General features: G+C 59.1%; 1 protein-coding gene across 5 annotated transcripts in view; it reads left to right on the top strand.

Moving 5' to 3' along the window:
* SBF1 (SET binding factor 1) overlaps nucleotides 1–15,135 on the top strand; it is a 90,574-nt gene that overhangs the window by 34,109 nt on the left and 41,330 nt on the right. For all 5 annotated transcript variants that reach the window (XM_087767678.1, XM_087767674.1, XM_087767675.1 and 2 more), the window contains exon 2: nucleotides 13,586–13,671. In XM_087767678.1, the coding sequence (XP_087623804.1) occupies nucleotides 13,586–13,671 (86 nt within the window). The remainder of the gene's footprint in view (nucleotides 1–13,585; nucleotides 13,672–15,135) is intronic.

The raw sequence follows: 15,135 nt of genomic DNA on the forward strand, positions 1-15,135 counted from the left end.
CGCTCACGGGCTTCGTGTGCGGGAGCTCGCAGCCTCCATCGGGGAGGGCTGGGGACAGCGTGGGCAGCGCCACGGGCGGGCGAGATGTCGAGGGGCGTCTGTCCGTCCCCTCTTGCTCTCAGCAGCGTGCATGGCAGGCTGCCCCTCGCCGGGCAGGGGTCGCTGACAGGGGTCAGGGCAGCTCCTGCCCTGCCTGCCCTCGCCCCGCCGATGGTTGCCTGCAGCGTGTCTCGAAAGGGGTCCATTGCGACGCGAGGGCTGTTTGCACTCGCTGGTTATGTTCCCGTTCCTGCTCGCCCGTTGCCTGCAAGGGGGGTTTTCCTTCCAGCGGCTTCCCAGCAGCGTTATTTGTCTGGCCCACAGCACTCAGCTGCCCTGTTCCCTCGTGACGCTGGATGCCGTGAGCCGAGCACCGCCAGCAGTGGCTGCAGCAGCAGGTTGGCTTCGGTGGTCATTTCCACCGTGGTGCTGGGAGGAGGTGTGGGGCCCCGGGGCAGGTCACCGGCTGCGTGTGCCGGTGCTGTGCCCGAGGTTCCCGGGCAGCACGCGGGGATTTGTGGAGGATTTTGGGAGGCGAGGGCTGTTCCAGGTGTAGGATGGCACTAAAGCAGTGTGGATGGGCTCACGCCAGAGCCATCCCGCAGGTGCTCGGGCACCGCTGCCCGTCAGGTTCTGGCTCCAGGGTGGTGTGGGTTTGCCAAGGCGCAGGGTGCAGCTCCGTGCCCTCCCTCCTCTCTTGACAGCCACCCGCCGGAGGTTGCTGTCCCCTCCCTGCTGGCCATTTGGGAAGCTCAGAGGCTGCTTTCAGCTTTTGCTCTGCAGGCCGAGAGCGATGCTGGAAGCGCGACCCTGCAGGAAGCCAGTGCCGGTGTCCTGGGAGAGGGAGGACCGGGAGGTGACGGTGCGGAGCCTCTCCCGGAGCCTGTGCCATGCAGCCAGCCTCGGGCGTGACGGGGCACGTGCGGCCCGCGCAGACAGGACCCGCCAGCAGTTGGAGCATTACGGCACTGCGCCGTCCGGTGCTGAGCTGAACAGGATGTGCTTCTCCTGCCCGGGGCTATGTTGTGGGGCCAAAGCCCTGTGCTGGGGCAACTGTTGTACCGGTGGTGGCTTTTGTGTCCCGACAACATGTGCTGCCTGCCCTGGCGCAGGCACGGGGAGCTGCAGCAGGATCCTCAGGGCCCAGCTGGCCGGGGCAGTGTCGTGGCAGAGGTGGCGGTGGAGCTGTGCTCGCTCCTGCCGGGGAGGGCACGGCCGGGGACGCAGCCCTGTGCGAGGGACCTCGGCAGCGAGGGTGGGAAGCGAACGGAGCTCAGCCGAATGCACGAGCTGGGATCCTCGTGATGAGTGGGAAGGCTGTAATGTCCATGCTGTAGTGTTCATCACGAACATGTGAGTAGGGGGTGTTTAACACTGAGTTTTGAATCATGATGAAGCACTTGGATGCTCCTTCGTTAAAACTTCAGATTTGCTGTTTGGCGCTGCCGGAGATGTGCTTCGATGCCCTGGAGCTGTGATCCCAGGCCGAGGACCTGGCAAGTCGACACGTCCGTCCATGCCCCGCACGGCTCGGCTGGAAGGGATTGGTGTGCTGCGTTTTGGGATGTGCACAGCTCCCATGTGGTTTTTGAGGTGAATATGTTGCTTTCTGTCATTCCCCCCCAGGCCTCTGTGCACAGTGGGCTGGAGCACTCGGAAAGCCCGCGCTGCCGGCGGGGCTGTAAGGTCCCAAAGCTTAAGACCGAAAATAACGGTGGGTCGCAGAGGAGCGGCATATCCCCACGGCTGCTCTGTGAGCTGGGGTGTGCCCAGCCACCGTGTCCTGTCTGCGCGGCCAGAGCGGGTTTCTGGAGGGACCGGCGGGTCCCCGCCGGCGCTGCTGGGCTGTGGCGGGGCAGGAGGAGCCATCGACACAGCACGTGCTGTTTTTAGGCCTTGGGTAAATGTTGGTGGCGTGGCCCTGTAATTATCGGGACAGGGTGCCGGTGGAGCTGGCTAATAGCTCCCCTGGGAGGTAACTGGAATTTGGCATCAGGTAAAAATAGAACAGGTTCCTCCCCAAAACGCTTTTAGCAGCTCTCCACGGGCCCGCGGAGCCGTGCGTGGGCCGCGCTGTTTGCTCTGCGCCCGCGTGTGATGGCTGGGGATTACCACGGTGCCGCTCAGCGGGATGGCTCCACTGGCTGCGGTCGGGCTGGCCGGGCGGGAGCGAGGAAGGGATGCTAAAATTGGGGCAGGGAAAACTGGCTCTGTCCCTGCATCCAGACGCAGTCGCTCCCGATGGGCGCTGGGTCCCCTCCTCCCAGGAGGATTTGAGCAGCAGCGTCCGCTCTGGGTGCTGCACCAGCCATGGCTCTCGGTGCCGCCCCATCCAGCTCAGCAAGGCGTTATTTTTTTTGCAGGAAGAAAGCCTGGGCTGCGGGGCTGATGACGGGTACGTCCCGTGCCGTGAGCCTGCTCTCTGGCTGAGCCGGGGAGGTGGTCGCAGCCGGCGGTGCTGCCTGGTGGCTGGGGTCAGCCTGAGCCCTGGGCTGCATCCAAACACCGCGTCGGTTCCTCAGAAAAACCTTTGGTTAATTGTGGGATCCGATACCGTTTCAGAGACGGGGCTTTATAACGTGTGTGCTGCCGTAAACGTGGAAGGACTGAGTTAGGTTATACACAGCAAGGCCTCCTCTCGCGTTACGGCCTTAAACGCCGGTGTGCTCAGGAGCCGTGCATGCTGGCACCACGTCAGTCTAAAAATCTCTTTGTCGCTTAGTATTGGAAAGGAGACACTCGTGTTTTGGGCCTATTTTGTATAAGTAACCCTGCATCTACCGGGCTGCACAGCCCCCTCACCTCCAGACAGCAGCAGTCTGCCAAACACAGCCATTTATGGCCTGTTTTCCCTCTCGTGCTGCTCCTGCGTTGCGACTTAATGCCACAGCTTCCACGACGAGGCGCCTGGGCCGGAGTGCTGACGTGCCCCGCGCAGCCCCTGCTCCAGCATCGATGGGCGGGCGCCGGGGAGGGCAGGGAAGGGGATGGATGGAGCATCCCAGCATCCCGTGCCGCTGGGCAGCCTTGCAGCTCCGCTGAGCTCGGCTGGCTGCTGCGCCCGCTCTTCAGCACCGAGCACCGCAGCTTCTCCGAGCATCGCGCCGCAGCCTCTGGGGGCGAGGAGGAAGTGGGGTAAAAAAAGATAATTAAGGCGATGCTGGCACGGACTGTCGCTTCCTCTTTCGGAGTTCGTGCTGCTCTGCGCCGGGGAAGGGCGAGGGTCAAACTTAATGCTGCGCTAACAAGGCTTCTTAGTGGATTTCTTGGTGATTGCCGCTTGGAGCGGGCGTAGTTTTTGCCCCAGCTCCGGTGCGGGGGTGCTGCCCGGGCAGTTCTCCTTCCAGTTTGGGCATGCCTGGAGGGGCAGCAGGGAGGGCAGCTCTGCTCTGAGGTGGATCGTGGAGTGCTTGATCAGGGGCATGGGGAAATCATGAGATTTGTATCCCCCAAATATCAGCTGTTCTGCACTGAAAATACCTACTGTGGTAAATAATTGGAGAAGAGAAATTTCTCCCTTCCAGAGCTCCCACGTCGCTGTACCCCCCGGCCGGAGCCGTAACTGACTCCCAGCAGCCGTGCCTTGCTCTCCTCTCCGTGCTGCTCTGAAACCTTTCTCCCCCTTTAACGTCAGCGAGGCAGCGCTGGGGGGGCACCTGAAGCAGTGAGGCTCACCCAGCGCAAGGAATTTGTTGGAGGCCCACAAACATGCTCATTGCCAAGGAAATGGGGCTTTCCGAAGCCGTCCCTGCTGTCCTGCGTTGTCCCTCCAGCTGCTCAATGGTGCCCAGTATCTCGCAGCCACAAAGCTGGAGGAGCACTGGCGTGCTCAGCGTTCGATCTGCGTACAGCAAACAGCTCGAGCCTGCTCCAGCAGCGGTCTAGATCGGGCAGAGCTGCTTCCCGCAACTGCAGACGGTTGAGCCGTGCTTGACCTGGCACAGCACGTGTTCAGCCCAGCCGGGCGAGCAGCAGCAGTGCATGAAGGAGATGAAAGTCTTCCTGGTGTATCGCAGTCCGGGGAGCGTGTCACCATGAGAGCTGCCTGCAGTGCCCCTGCCTGTGCTTGCTGCCCAGCTGCCAAGGTGTGCCTGCTGCGGTCTGCCGCTCTGCAGAGCTGTCCTCCTCCTCCCAGCATGCTCCGCTGAGGAAGCGGTACTTGAGACAATCTTCAAATGCCCGATGACAGTTGTGGGACACTGAGAACCATGATTTTTTTTTTTTTTTTTCTGTTTTTTTTTGGACGAGTGAATCTGAATTTGTAGGATGCCCTATGTCGGGCGGTCTCGTCGTGTGGAGTGCTTTGCTTGCACTAGGGACCACTGTTTCTACCTCAGCAAGGCCACGGTGAATGGAGAGCGCCGGAGTGGGGCAGTCAGGGTCGGGGAGCGTTTCCCCTGGTTGAGGACCGTGAGTCCTCTGCGGGCCCCTGGGTAAGGTCTGACGCTTTGCTGCTGCTCTCGGCCCTTCCAGAGAGGCGTTTGCAGACACTTGGGGTTGGAGAGTTGATGTTGGAGGGGGATTCCCTCTGCGGCACAAGTGCAGGGCTGGGATATGACTTTGTCTTGCTTTTTGGCAAACTGGATTCTCCAGTAACTTTCGCTAAAACGGTCGCTTTCAAGTTGTGGTTTGTAGCGATCTGGGAGTTCAGTTGCAAATCTAACGCGCCTGCAAAGTACAAGCTGGGCAAAGCTATTTTCAGCGAGGTTAGATGAAGGGAGAGCCTCACAGCGTTCCCAGGAGCGGGATGGGGAGTCTGTGTCCGGTCACCCCGCGCCTCCCCTGCCTCAGGGAGTGAGGCCGTCACCTCCGTGCTTCAGGTGGAGCATCCAGCTGGAGCAGCGAGGACCTGCTGTTTGGAGCCAGTTCCTCCCTCGAGAGAGAATAACAGCCAAAGTTCACGGGAGCGTTTTGAGTTGGTGGCACTGGGTGGAGGATGCTGCTCCCAGCAGCTTCCATAGCTCCGCATCACTCCTGGTCCCTCCCTGTGTGGAGGAACCCCCCTGACACCCATCTCACCTTCTCCCCCCAAGCGGCTGGCGCTGTCACATCGCAGCTCTTCATTTTGCAGTGTGTTTACACCTTAAAGCAGTTCCTGGGCTCTGGTGGCTTGGGACCGTTTTCGTGGAGGGCTCCTCCGAAGGGACCTCTGGGTCCGGACGCGGGCTGGGAGGAGCGGGTGCTCTCTCCAGCAGCCGGTGGTGACCGAGCCACGGCGTGCGTGGTGGTTTGGGTGGGCTGGGGGCCCTGTGTTTGCGTGGAGGCTCTGCTGGTCGTGTCAAGCCCGAGGTATTTACGAAGGGCTTCCTGTTACGCGCTGGCAGGGAGCATTTCCAGAAATGGCTATGGGTGAACAAGTGGTAGGCAGCTGTAAAATGCTTATCTCTGTCTCCCTGCCAGTAACCCTCCGGGCCCCGAACAGCACTTTCCTGGGACGAGCTTTCGGAAACAGACGGATTTTTTTTTTTTTAATTACTTCCTCTTATGCCTTAATGTTTCTAAAGATAAATACAGCTCCCTTCTTGGCATCTGCTCAAGGAACAGTAAAGCTTTACAGAGGAGTGACGCTGCATATCAGCATATACCGTGCCTAGTCTCCAAATCTGCGGTTTGTTTCATAGATGGTGGTAAATCTTTCTCTCCAGCTCCCTGCCCAGGACGATTTATTTCATGCTAAACGGAAAGTCCTGCCGAGCTGGTCCCTCCTTCACCAGACCGGTCCCAGATCCCAGGATCTTTCCTGACCCATTCAGCTGTTTACTCTGGGGCGTATGTTGAGGCAGCTGAGCGTCATCCTGAAAGCATCGTGCTTGGGCAAGAGCGGCTTCCACCTTGTTGGGAGATCCGAGCGGACCTTTCCACAGGGAGTTGGGGTGCTGAGAGAGTGCCCGGCTCCACGTCCCTGCAGGCCCACGGGGGCTCCCGGGGTTTCCCAGCCGTGACTCCTTGCCCCACAGGGGTTTGCCAGCGTGCTCGACCCCATCGAGTTTGCACCTCGCAGGTCCAGGTGCTGCTCCGGGAGGGGTCCGGTCCCCAGCCGCCTCTGGGCTGCCTGCTCTGCCTGCTCACTGGGCTGCCTGCTCTGCCTGCTCACTGGGCTGCCCGCTCTGCCTGCTCGCCGGGCTGCTCGCCAGGCTGCCTGCTCTGCCTGCTCGCCGGGCTGCCCGCTCTGCCTGCTTGCCAGGCCAGTGCCTCGCACCCGCCGGCCGGGGGGAGATGGGGTGTCTCACCGACACTTCTCAGCCTTAATTTGAGAGTGAGTAAGAACAGGTTTGAGGAAGGTAATGACAGCTTGGGGACGGGACCAGGGGCCCGGGGAAGGAATGGTGTGAAAATAGAATGGTGAAGAGCTCTGTAAGGGAGAACAATGCCGTCCAGTTCTTCAGAGGCTTTAATTTTAGCTCTTCTATAAACATCTCATTACTAAGCAGCTCATCCAGAAGAGCCTCCGAGAGCTGTGACTTTCGGTGGAAGTGCTGTGCTGGGAAAACGGGAGCGGGTCCTCACCACCCCGCACCAGCCGGGCAGTGACGTTCCCACTGACTCTTCTCGAGGATGTTTTATGTGGGAGGGAGTGACCCAAGAATGGAGTGACCCAAGAATGGAGCGCTTTGCCTGCCTTTGGGAGGTTTTCCGTCGTTGTAAGGAACTTTCACAACAACAAGCAGATCGTGTTTTGGTCGGAGTTGCATGTAGACAGTTTGCTTCGCCACCCAGTTCTGCATTTGGCCCCATCCTGAACTGTTTGTCCTTCTGATCGTTATCATCTTGTGTTTACAGAGAGTCAAACGTGTCCTCAAACATCACCAAGGCGATCATTAAACACAATGAGTTCATTTTTTCCCTATTTTTTTTTTTTTTTTAATATAGTCAGGACAGCAATTGGTGTTCTGGGTGCAACTTTGTCTCTGTAGAGACTTTTGCCTTAAATACCGTCAAAACTACCCGAAAGGAGGCTGTAGTGAGGTGGGGGTCTGTCTCTTCTCCCCAGTAACAAGCGATGGGACGAGAGGGAACGGCCTCAAGCTGCGCCAGGGCAGGTTTGGGTTGGGTATTAGGAAAAATTCCTTCATGGAAAGGGCTGTCAGGCCCTGGCCCAGGCTGCCCAGGGCAGGGGCTGAGTCCCCATCCCTGGAGGGATTTCAAAGCCGGGGAGATGTGGTGCTTAGGGAGATGGGTTAGTGGTGGCCTTGGCAGTGATAGGTTAACGGTTGGACTTTATGATCTTAAGAGTCTTTTCCAACCTAAACGATTCCATGATTCTATGAAAATCTGCCTCCAGTCCGTGGCCACGTGCAAGGTGCCTGTGACTTGGCAGCTGTGCAGGCATCTGGTGTTCCCGCAGCCTGCGAAAGGGTTGAGCTTTGTGTCTTCCCAAGTTTCTTCTCCTGTGAAGTTGCCCTAAAACATGAAGCGAAGGAGAATGTGTGGATTATTTATTTGTCTGGCTTATTTACTCCTGGCTTGCTGGCCCCCTTGGGCAGACAGAAAAGGTGGCCGTGCCTGCAGCAGGGTCTCGGTCTTTGGGGGGGAGCTGGAGGGGACAGTGGGAGTCCAGCAAGTGCCTCTTCATATGTACGTGGCAGCAAACGCCTCCTCTCCTCCGCTGGCTGCGGAGGCGAGCTGTGCCCCTGGGGTGTCCGCACGGGTGGACGGCAGCCCGCGGTGCTGCCAGCCGCGGTCGCGCTGCCGGGGCGGCACGGCATGGCGTGGTGGGGACAGGGGTGTCTCCGCCCGTGCCAGGGGGACGTTGCTCATGGCCGGTGTGCGGGGACGAGGGCAGTCTGCTCGGTCGGTTTGGGGCGGGTGGGCTTTCCCCAGGGGAGGGCTCGGGGCGCCCGGGACGGTGGCAGACGTAGGGCTGCCGCGGTGGCCGGGAGGAGCGGGCCAGCCCCGGCCCTGCCAGCCCCGCACACAGCCCTTTTGTTTTCCTCCATAGAAAAGCCATTCTTCCTGCTCCTTTCATAAATATGTAATGAGGGAACAGTGCAGTCATTGTCCTCCCAGCAGACACTCGTCCTGTTGTTCGGGGCTGCCGTGCCCGCTGGTGCGGTGGGCTTGGTGGGACGGGGGGAGGACTTCGGTCTCTAGGATGGGGAAGGCTCGCTGGGCTTGGTTCTGACTCCCTATTGCTGTCTTGTTCTCTCTGTTGTTTTATAAATCCCCCAGAGCTTCTCCCTGCTCTCCTGGAAAGAGGAGCTGATGTCCATGTGTCCAGGGGCTGGAATATCCCAGCTTCTCCTCTACTGCAGGTGTTGACTCCCGGTTGGCAGGAGTGCTAAGCGGTGGGCCTGCCTTGCTCATCAGGTCAGCACGATAAGTCTTCTCGTAGGGAACTTTGCAGCCGGTGGGATGAACGCAGAAGCCTAGACGTGAAGATCACACAACCAGGGAAGATCTCAAAGGTGCTTTTCTCATACTGAGAATGAAAGAAATGAGAAGGAGAAGGGGTTTTGGCTGGAGCCTGCTTCTGGAACTGCTCTTTTGGGGTGAGGCATGACAGAGCAGGGGAAATAAGAGCCAGCGATGCCTTGGCCGGTAATGGTTGTAACTGAAAGTAAAACAGCAGGCGTGGATGTTAGGGTGAAAAATAAAATTGCGTTTCCTGGTCGGCATGCTTGAGAGGGGAACCATGCAGCTCTGAGAGCTCGGCAGGAGCCGCTGGGCTGTCGGCACGTGTCCGTCCCCGTGAGGACGGGTCTCCTGGCCAGCGCGGGATCCTGCTGAGATGGCCTCCAGCAGCCGTTGTGGCTGCGCTTGTCTCCTGTTCGTCTCCGCTTGGGAGAGCTGGAAGCTATTGACTGAAATCATGTGGGCTTTTTCCCTTTTTCTTTTTATGCTGTTGAATTATTTTTCCTTAAAAAGTGAGTTTCGTCATAGAGAGGAAGCGAAGCGGAGGTATGGGGAAGGGGGACGTAGCTCTTGGCGATGACCGAAGAGCTACAGTAGCTTGTCACCCGCGGTTTGATAGTTCTGTGGGTTGGGGTGTGGGAGATGGGGGTTGCCTGCAGAGCAGCCTGCAGCTCCCCTGCGAGCACCGCGCGCTGCTGTGCGTTTGCAGCTCAGCCCGCAGCGTTTGCAGTGCTCCGTCCCGCAGCAAGCCGCCTGCCTGCCAGTCTGACGCGCAGCCCGCAGCGGAGCAGCCAGGCACGTCCCGGGGAGGCGTCGATGCCTGTCGAAGCTGCGTGGCGATTGCAGCCTTGGACGGCTCGCGCTCTCGCCCCTGGCAGACCTTTCCTGTTTGCTGGGCAGGTGTGAACCGGGGGAGCTTCCTGCCTTTGCTTTCTTGTCGCAGGCGTCACGCAGCCAGGTGCTGCAGCGCGATCTGGCTCGGGTTCAGCTGTGATGGACGGCAGCGAGGGTGTGCTGCTCCCCGTCCCCCTGGGAAGCTGCAGAGGGGGAGCGTGGAGCCTGCCAGAGCCTCCCGGACCACGCTCTGCACATCACGTCGTTCCCGACCCGGTCTCATCACAGTTTGTCACAGCACCTGAATGTAGTGGTTTTGCTTTTTAATTCCAGCCAGGGTAGTCAGGTGCTGGTTTGTAATAAATACAGCCTGCACGTTTTGGGTGAGAACCCCTTGCGTGGGACTTCTCCGGAGAGAGTGCTTGTTTTCTTGCAGACTCGGTGCAATGCCCCGTTTCTCGCTGGCCAGCGCTCGGCAGCTGCGCTCCTGCACGATCGTGCCAGGAGCCACCGCCTCGCTGTGCAGGTAGAACGGAGCATTGCTGAGGGTTGTGCTGGCAGGTTAGTCAGACCGTAACGTTGGTTGATGCAATAGCTCGTGCTTCTTGCGGGGTGGTTTGCCCAGCCACGGTTTGATACCGCTCACAGCCCTGCGAGGGTTACGTGGATCATTGCTCGTTCCAAGAGCGCCATTAGCGACCTGCTCCGTAGTCCAGGGCTGGTGCCTGATTTGCATCTGATGGAGCGGGCTTGCAGGCGTGGTTTGGGGACGTTGCACCGCTTACCGCAGATCTTAGCAGTAAGTGCTCTTGGCAGAAGCTTCAGGTCCCCTTGCAGGTTGTGTTTCATGGCTTCGTGCCTTGTGGGTTAATACTGTTTCACAGGAAACCTCCTCAGTAACTATGGTCAGTGCTTTGTAGCATAAAGTACTTGATGATACTTGAAAACAACTAAACTTTAAAAATAATTTCCGCTTTGAGATACTGAGCAGCTCTCGGAAGCCTCAGGGACGTTTCAAAGCAATGCTGAAGTTGAGGTCCATCTCCCTGCACTTGGTGAGCTGCTAAAACATTTCCATGTTTGAAATGATCCCCCCGCTCTCTCCCGGCAGAGCTGGGATTGCTGACAACCCGCCAGCCTCCGTGCTGGAAGCCAGGGCTGAAGGAAGGCTCAAGCGCCTCTTGCTCCTGTGCTGAGGGCTTGCGAGCTTCGCATTCCCCTGTAGTACTGTATCAAACCGAATTTTTGAGGTTCGGGGGTGTGGGAGTCGTGTCTGAGCCTGCAGGAGAACTGATTTCTTGAGACTGACTGTTCAGGTTGTGCCGTGTGGCTTGGTGAAACACCCTCCCATGCTTTCGGTAACCTTCACTGTTGAGAGCAGTCAGTGAGCTGTGAGTGCTGGAAAAGGACTTGTTCCAAACAAGATCCTTTGCCTAAAAAACACATGAAAATTCATTTCTCCTGTGACTCCTCACTGCATCATCGCAGCAGGCTCCACAGAGAAGGCCCAGCTCCTGAAGTGGCTGGAGAAGCTGCTGCACGGTTGGGTTCCCCGTTGGCCGGGCCCTGCAGCTCCCCTGGCGCGGGAGCAGTGGCTGCCGTCAACAGCCTGCCCAGGGCAGGGGTGCAACCACAGTCCCTGGAAGCGCTCAAAAAACGCGTGGATGTGGTGCTCGGGGACGTGGGTTGGAGGTGGACCTGGCAGTTCGGTTAATGGTTGGACTCGATGATCTCAGAGGTCCTTTCCAACCTTCACGATTCTGTGATTCTGTGCCCCTCGCCGTACGGCAGCGCCAGCCTGCAGCTGGTTTCCCGCGAGCTGGTAGGCAGTACCTGGGTGAATTTTCCAGGGAAGGTGGACACCTCTCTGCGGGGCACTGGCAACACTCTGGAAACATGGCTTGGGGTCCCGGGAGATGGAGTCCTGGCTTAGTCGTTCTCCAGGACGTTCGCTCCAAGCTCCTCGTGTCATGTCACTTAAGAGGCACTGAGCGCGGAGCGATGGGGAGCCTCTCGCTTGGCCGTGACCCCGCCGGACTGAGAACCAGCCGTTCCCGGAGAGCGGCCCTGGCGTGCCAGCGCTCACCGCCACTGGCCTGCCCCAGAGTTAAGGTCATCTGGTTGTGTTGTGTCAGCTGAGTGTTTAACTTTTTGCTTATTTAGAATTTCCTGTATTATGATAACATCTCATAAACTTCCAAATATAGCTTAACGCTAATTCGGACCGTAACAGGGTGCCCCAGGAGCAGTGACCAGGTGTCACCTTAAGTCGTGCCGGCCTTTTGGCAGCGCAGCGGCAGGAGGAGGCAGGAAGGAAGACGCGAAGCGAAGCAGCTGTGTGAAGGCCGAGGTTCGCAGGCACACGTGCTTTCCCAGGCATCTCGGCCGGGGACAGCAGAAGAATCGGCGGAGCTGGTCCGGCTCCCCTCCGCAGGAAGGGGCATGCTGATGGGACAGCCTGATACGGCCCGTGAGCAGCTCGGACGCTGCGTGTGTTGAATGATGGGAAGTAAGTTTAGGAGCAGGCTGCCTAAAGAGTAGCTGAGAAAAGCGCCTGGCTGGCCAGAATTTGTAAGTCAGGCTGCTTATTAATGGCAGTCGCTAAAATTGGGATGTACCTCGCCCACAGATCGCTAAACAGCGTGGCAGCACTCATGTTTGAGAAAACCCCGGGGGTCAAGTTTCCCCTTGCTCTAAACAACTCCTGGAGTGATTTTTACGTTTGTGTTGAGGATGAACTTGTGTCTGTTTCCCTTGCGACCAGGAGAGTGCGAGCAAAGAGACTGGCGCTCGCGGCAGGGCTGCTGGAGCAAGCCGTCGTGGAGGGCGCGGGCCCGAGAGAGCTCACCGGGGGCAGGCCGTCGGAGAGCTGTAATGCTGCCACGTCTGTCTAAAAGGGTTTTTCCTGTCTGTGAAGCTTGAGTCGGGCCGTTTGTGCTCAGAGGAGGCAGGCCTTACTCAAGGCGTTTGGCCGTGAGCACCTCGCAGCGAGCGGTGCTGTCGGCGGCGCGCGGGACCTGTCCCGGGGGAGGTGGTGTCTGGCCAGCGGCGGGGAGATTTGGTTGACTCGATGCTATTTTCTTCACAGCTTGGCACTGACCTTTCCATTTTGGTCCTTGCACTATAAGTGGCATCTTTTCTGATGCCGTGTTCTGCTAAATTCAGCTGTGGCTGGCTGGTGTGGTAAATGGGGTGGTGGAAACAGGGCTAGGTGCCAAAATTAGTCCTTCGGTGGTGCACACCTTCTGGTGAGGCTCCTCCTGTTACCTGGCCCCGCCAGCAATCCCGGGGCCAAAATCCGGCTGTGCCGGAGGGAGGCCAGAGGCGCTCGCACTCCCAAAGGCAGCGGGCGCTACTGTAAGGACAAGAGAGGCGGTCGTCCCCCGGGACGATGCAGTGGATGCGGTAATCCCTTGGCAGCTCTGCAGGGGGCTGAGGTGGTCCCGCTTTGCAGGGGCTGCTTGCCTTCGTGGCTGTGCCGAGCCTGTGGTAGAAGGAAAGTCCCTCTCAGGATTTCCAATTCCCAGACTCCGGCTTGATCCGCTGGAGCAGGGTTTTACTGTGAGCAGCTTTGTCGCTGAAAGGACATGGCCAGCGTAGAAGCGCTTCCCCAGCCTTGCAAGCTCTGTGAACGTAGCAGGGGCCACGTTCAGGAGCTGCCTGAGTTTCAGGGGTGGTTTGGCCGCTGCTTCAGGCTGTCCCAAGAGCCAGCAGCTCCCAGAAGAGCTGGCCCGCTCCCCGGTGTGCCAGTTTCCATACTTGCGTGGCCAGCCAGATCAGGGCACGATCTGGGTGAAGAGCAGGTTTTTTTATTTGGGTTGGTGTGGGCTGGCGGGCAGGCGTGGGCGGGAGCGCTCCCCCCAGCCGTGCTGCGGGCTCCGGGTGCCGTAAAGCCACAGGGAAAGGGCAGCTCCAGGGGAACCCGAAAGTAAAACTGAGCAGCACGATGCCATTGTTCGGGGAAAATGTCAAGTGCCAGGTTGTAGATAACGAGCAGTGAATTACAGTTCAAAATCTGCATCTGTGATCTTGTGTTAGCAAGACAAGGAAGGAAACTTAAACTTGACCAGAGATCTGCCGCACTTCTGCTTTGCCCATTACGCACCTTGAGATAACGAGCTTGGGAGCTGTTTGCTTATGACTCTGTTACAATTGCTGCTTTTCCCTCTGGTAGGGGCCGCGCTGCCATACAGCTGTGTTTGTGGAAGGGGCCGGGGTCTCTCCTGTGCTGCCTGTGTCCGTGGAGGGCTGACGCAGTGCCAGAGCGTCCCGGTGTTGCTTCCAGCCTGGCGTTACTGGAGGCTGAAATGCCGGCTGGGTGCCTGCTGCCTGCCCTCTAATCCCTCTCTTGTGTCTGCAGGGAGCGGGGATGGACAGGGACAGATACTCCAGCGTTTCCCGGAGAAGGACTGGGAGGACAACCCTTTTCCCCAAGGCATCGAGCTGGTGAGTGTGCCATCCCTCGGGATGGAGGCATCGAGCTGGTGAGCATGCTGTCCCTTGGGACCGGGACCCCGGGGAAGCGTGACCGGCGTGCGGGGCGGGTGACACCATGGCACTGCGTGCACACATCTGGCTGGGTGCTGCAGGGTCTGACGGGGGGAGCCCACCAGAGAGGCGTTCCCACCTGCCCCCCAACGCAGGTCCAGCTCTGGAAAACCGCGGGATCCAGCACGCTGCCTCGCAGCCGGGCCGCAGCGGAGCCGTCCGGAGGCAGTCGCTGCTGCCTGGCCTGCCTGGGGCTGGCTCCTCTCCTGGCTGCTGTGCTCCCCCTCCTCCTCTGGGATCAGCTGCTTGGGATGCTGGAACGCTTCCTAGAGGAGCCGCATGGATGCAGCGTCAGTATAAATAGCCCCGTCACGAATAGCAGGGCTCTGCCATTGTCAGGCCTCCCCCAAGTGCTCTGCCGAGCAAACCGCTCCCCTCCTCGGGCCGGTATCGGCGGCGGTGGCTCGCCTTCCGGCAGGCCTGGGTGTGCTCTGTTTGCATCCGCCCAGCGAGGAGGGTTGCTGGGCCCTGGATCCCTTCCCCAGCCCTCCGGACACATTCGCCTGCTGTTGTGAGTCCTTTGAGGTTGCAGTCGTTGCTGGGTCATAGCCATAAAGGACACACCCAGTCTAATTTGGCACTGCGTGGGTTCTTCACAAACCAGCTTTTAACTAATCAAGGATAATAGGATTGTTCTCCTCGGTTGCTAAATTTGAGTAGAAGTTCTCCTCAAACCCTTCCCTGCTGCATTGGTGCTGCTGCTGAGGAGCTTTGAAGGAGAGGAGCTGGTGCTCCGCCGCCAGCGAAAGGAGAGGGTTGGGCTGCCGGCTGTCCAGACCCCTTTCCACCGCTGAACCGAGCCCCTGCTAAGCTGCTCTCCCCCCCACGCCGTTCTTCCCAGTGCCAGCTGAAGTACAGTGGAGTACAAAACCTGAAGACAGGCGAGGCTTTAGAAGTCCCTTCGCTGCCTTACAAGCCCTGCGGTGCTGGGACTATCCTCGCCCCGCTCCTTGAGGCCTTGCAAGGACCTTTGCTGTACTGGGAGGTGCTGGTGCGTGGTGGTCGGTGCGGGGATCCCGGCCAGCCGAGAGCCCCCGTCCTCTCCTGGAGCAGAGGAGCTGGGAGCAGCCGACCCTTTCTGCCTCTGTTGGTGTGCGCAGAGGGTTTGCAGCTCCCTGTTGGGACGGGGCTGGCCCGAGTCTCCTGCCGGCAGGACTCGCCGAAGGGCGTTCGTGCTTCTCTGATGAGGGATGTTTTGCCTGAGGGAGTCCTGGGTACCTGGTGTAGTTCCAGGTCCCCGTGCTTCCCCAGGGCTTCGATGAATCGTTGAATAGAATCACAGAATATCTCCAGTTGGAAGGGACCCGTAAGGATCATCGAGTCCAGCTGAGACGATGGCCTTGGCCTTGGGAGCTTGTTTCC

Source organism: Nipponia nippon, unplaced genomic scaffold (genome assembly GCF_047370975.1).
Source record: "Nipponia nippon isolate SJK-2023a ecotype South Korea unplaced genomic scaffold, ASM4737097v1 scaffold_3, whole genome shotgun sequence".
Lineage (NCBI taxonomy): Eukaryota > Metazoa > Chordata > Aves > Pelecaniformes > Threskiornithidae > Nipponia > Nipponia nippon.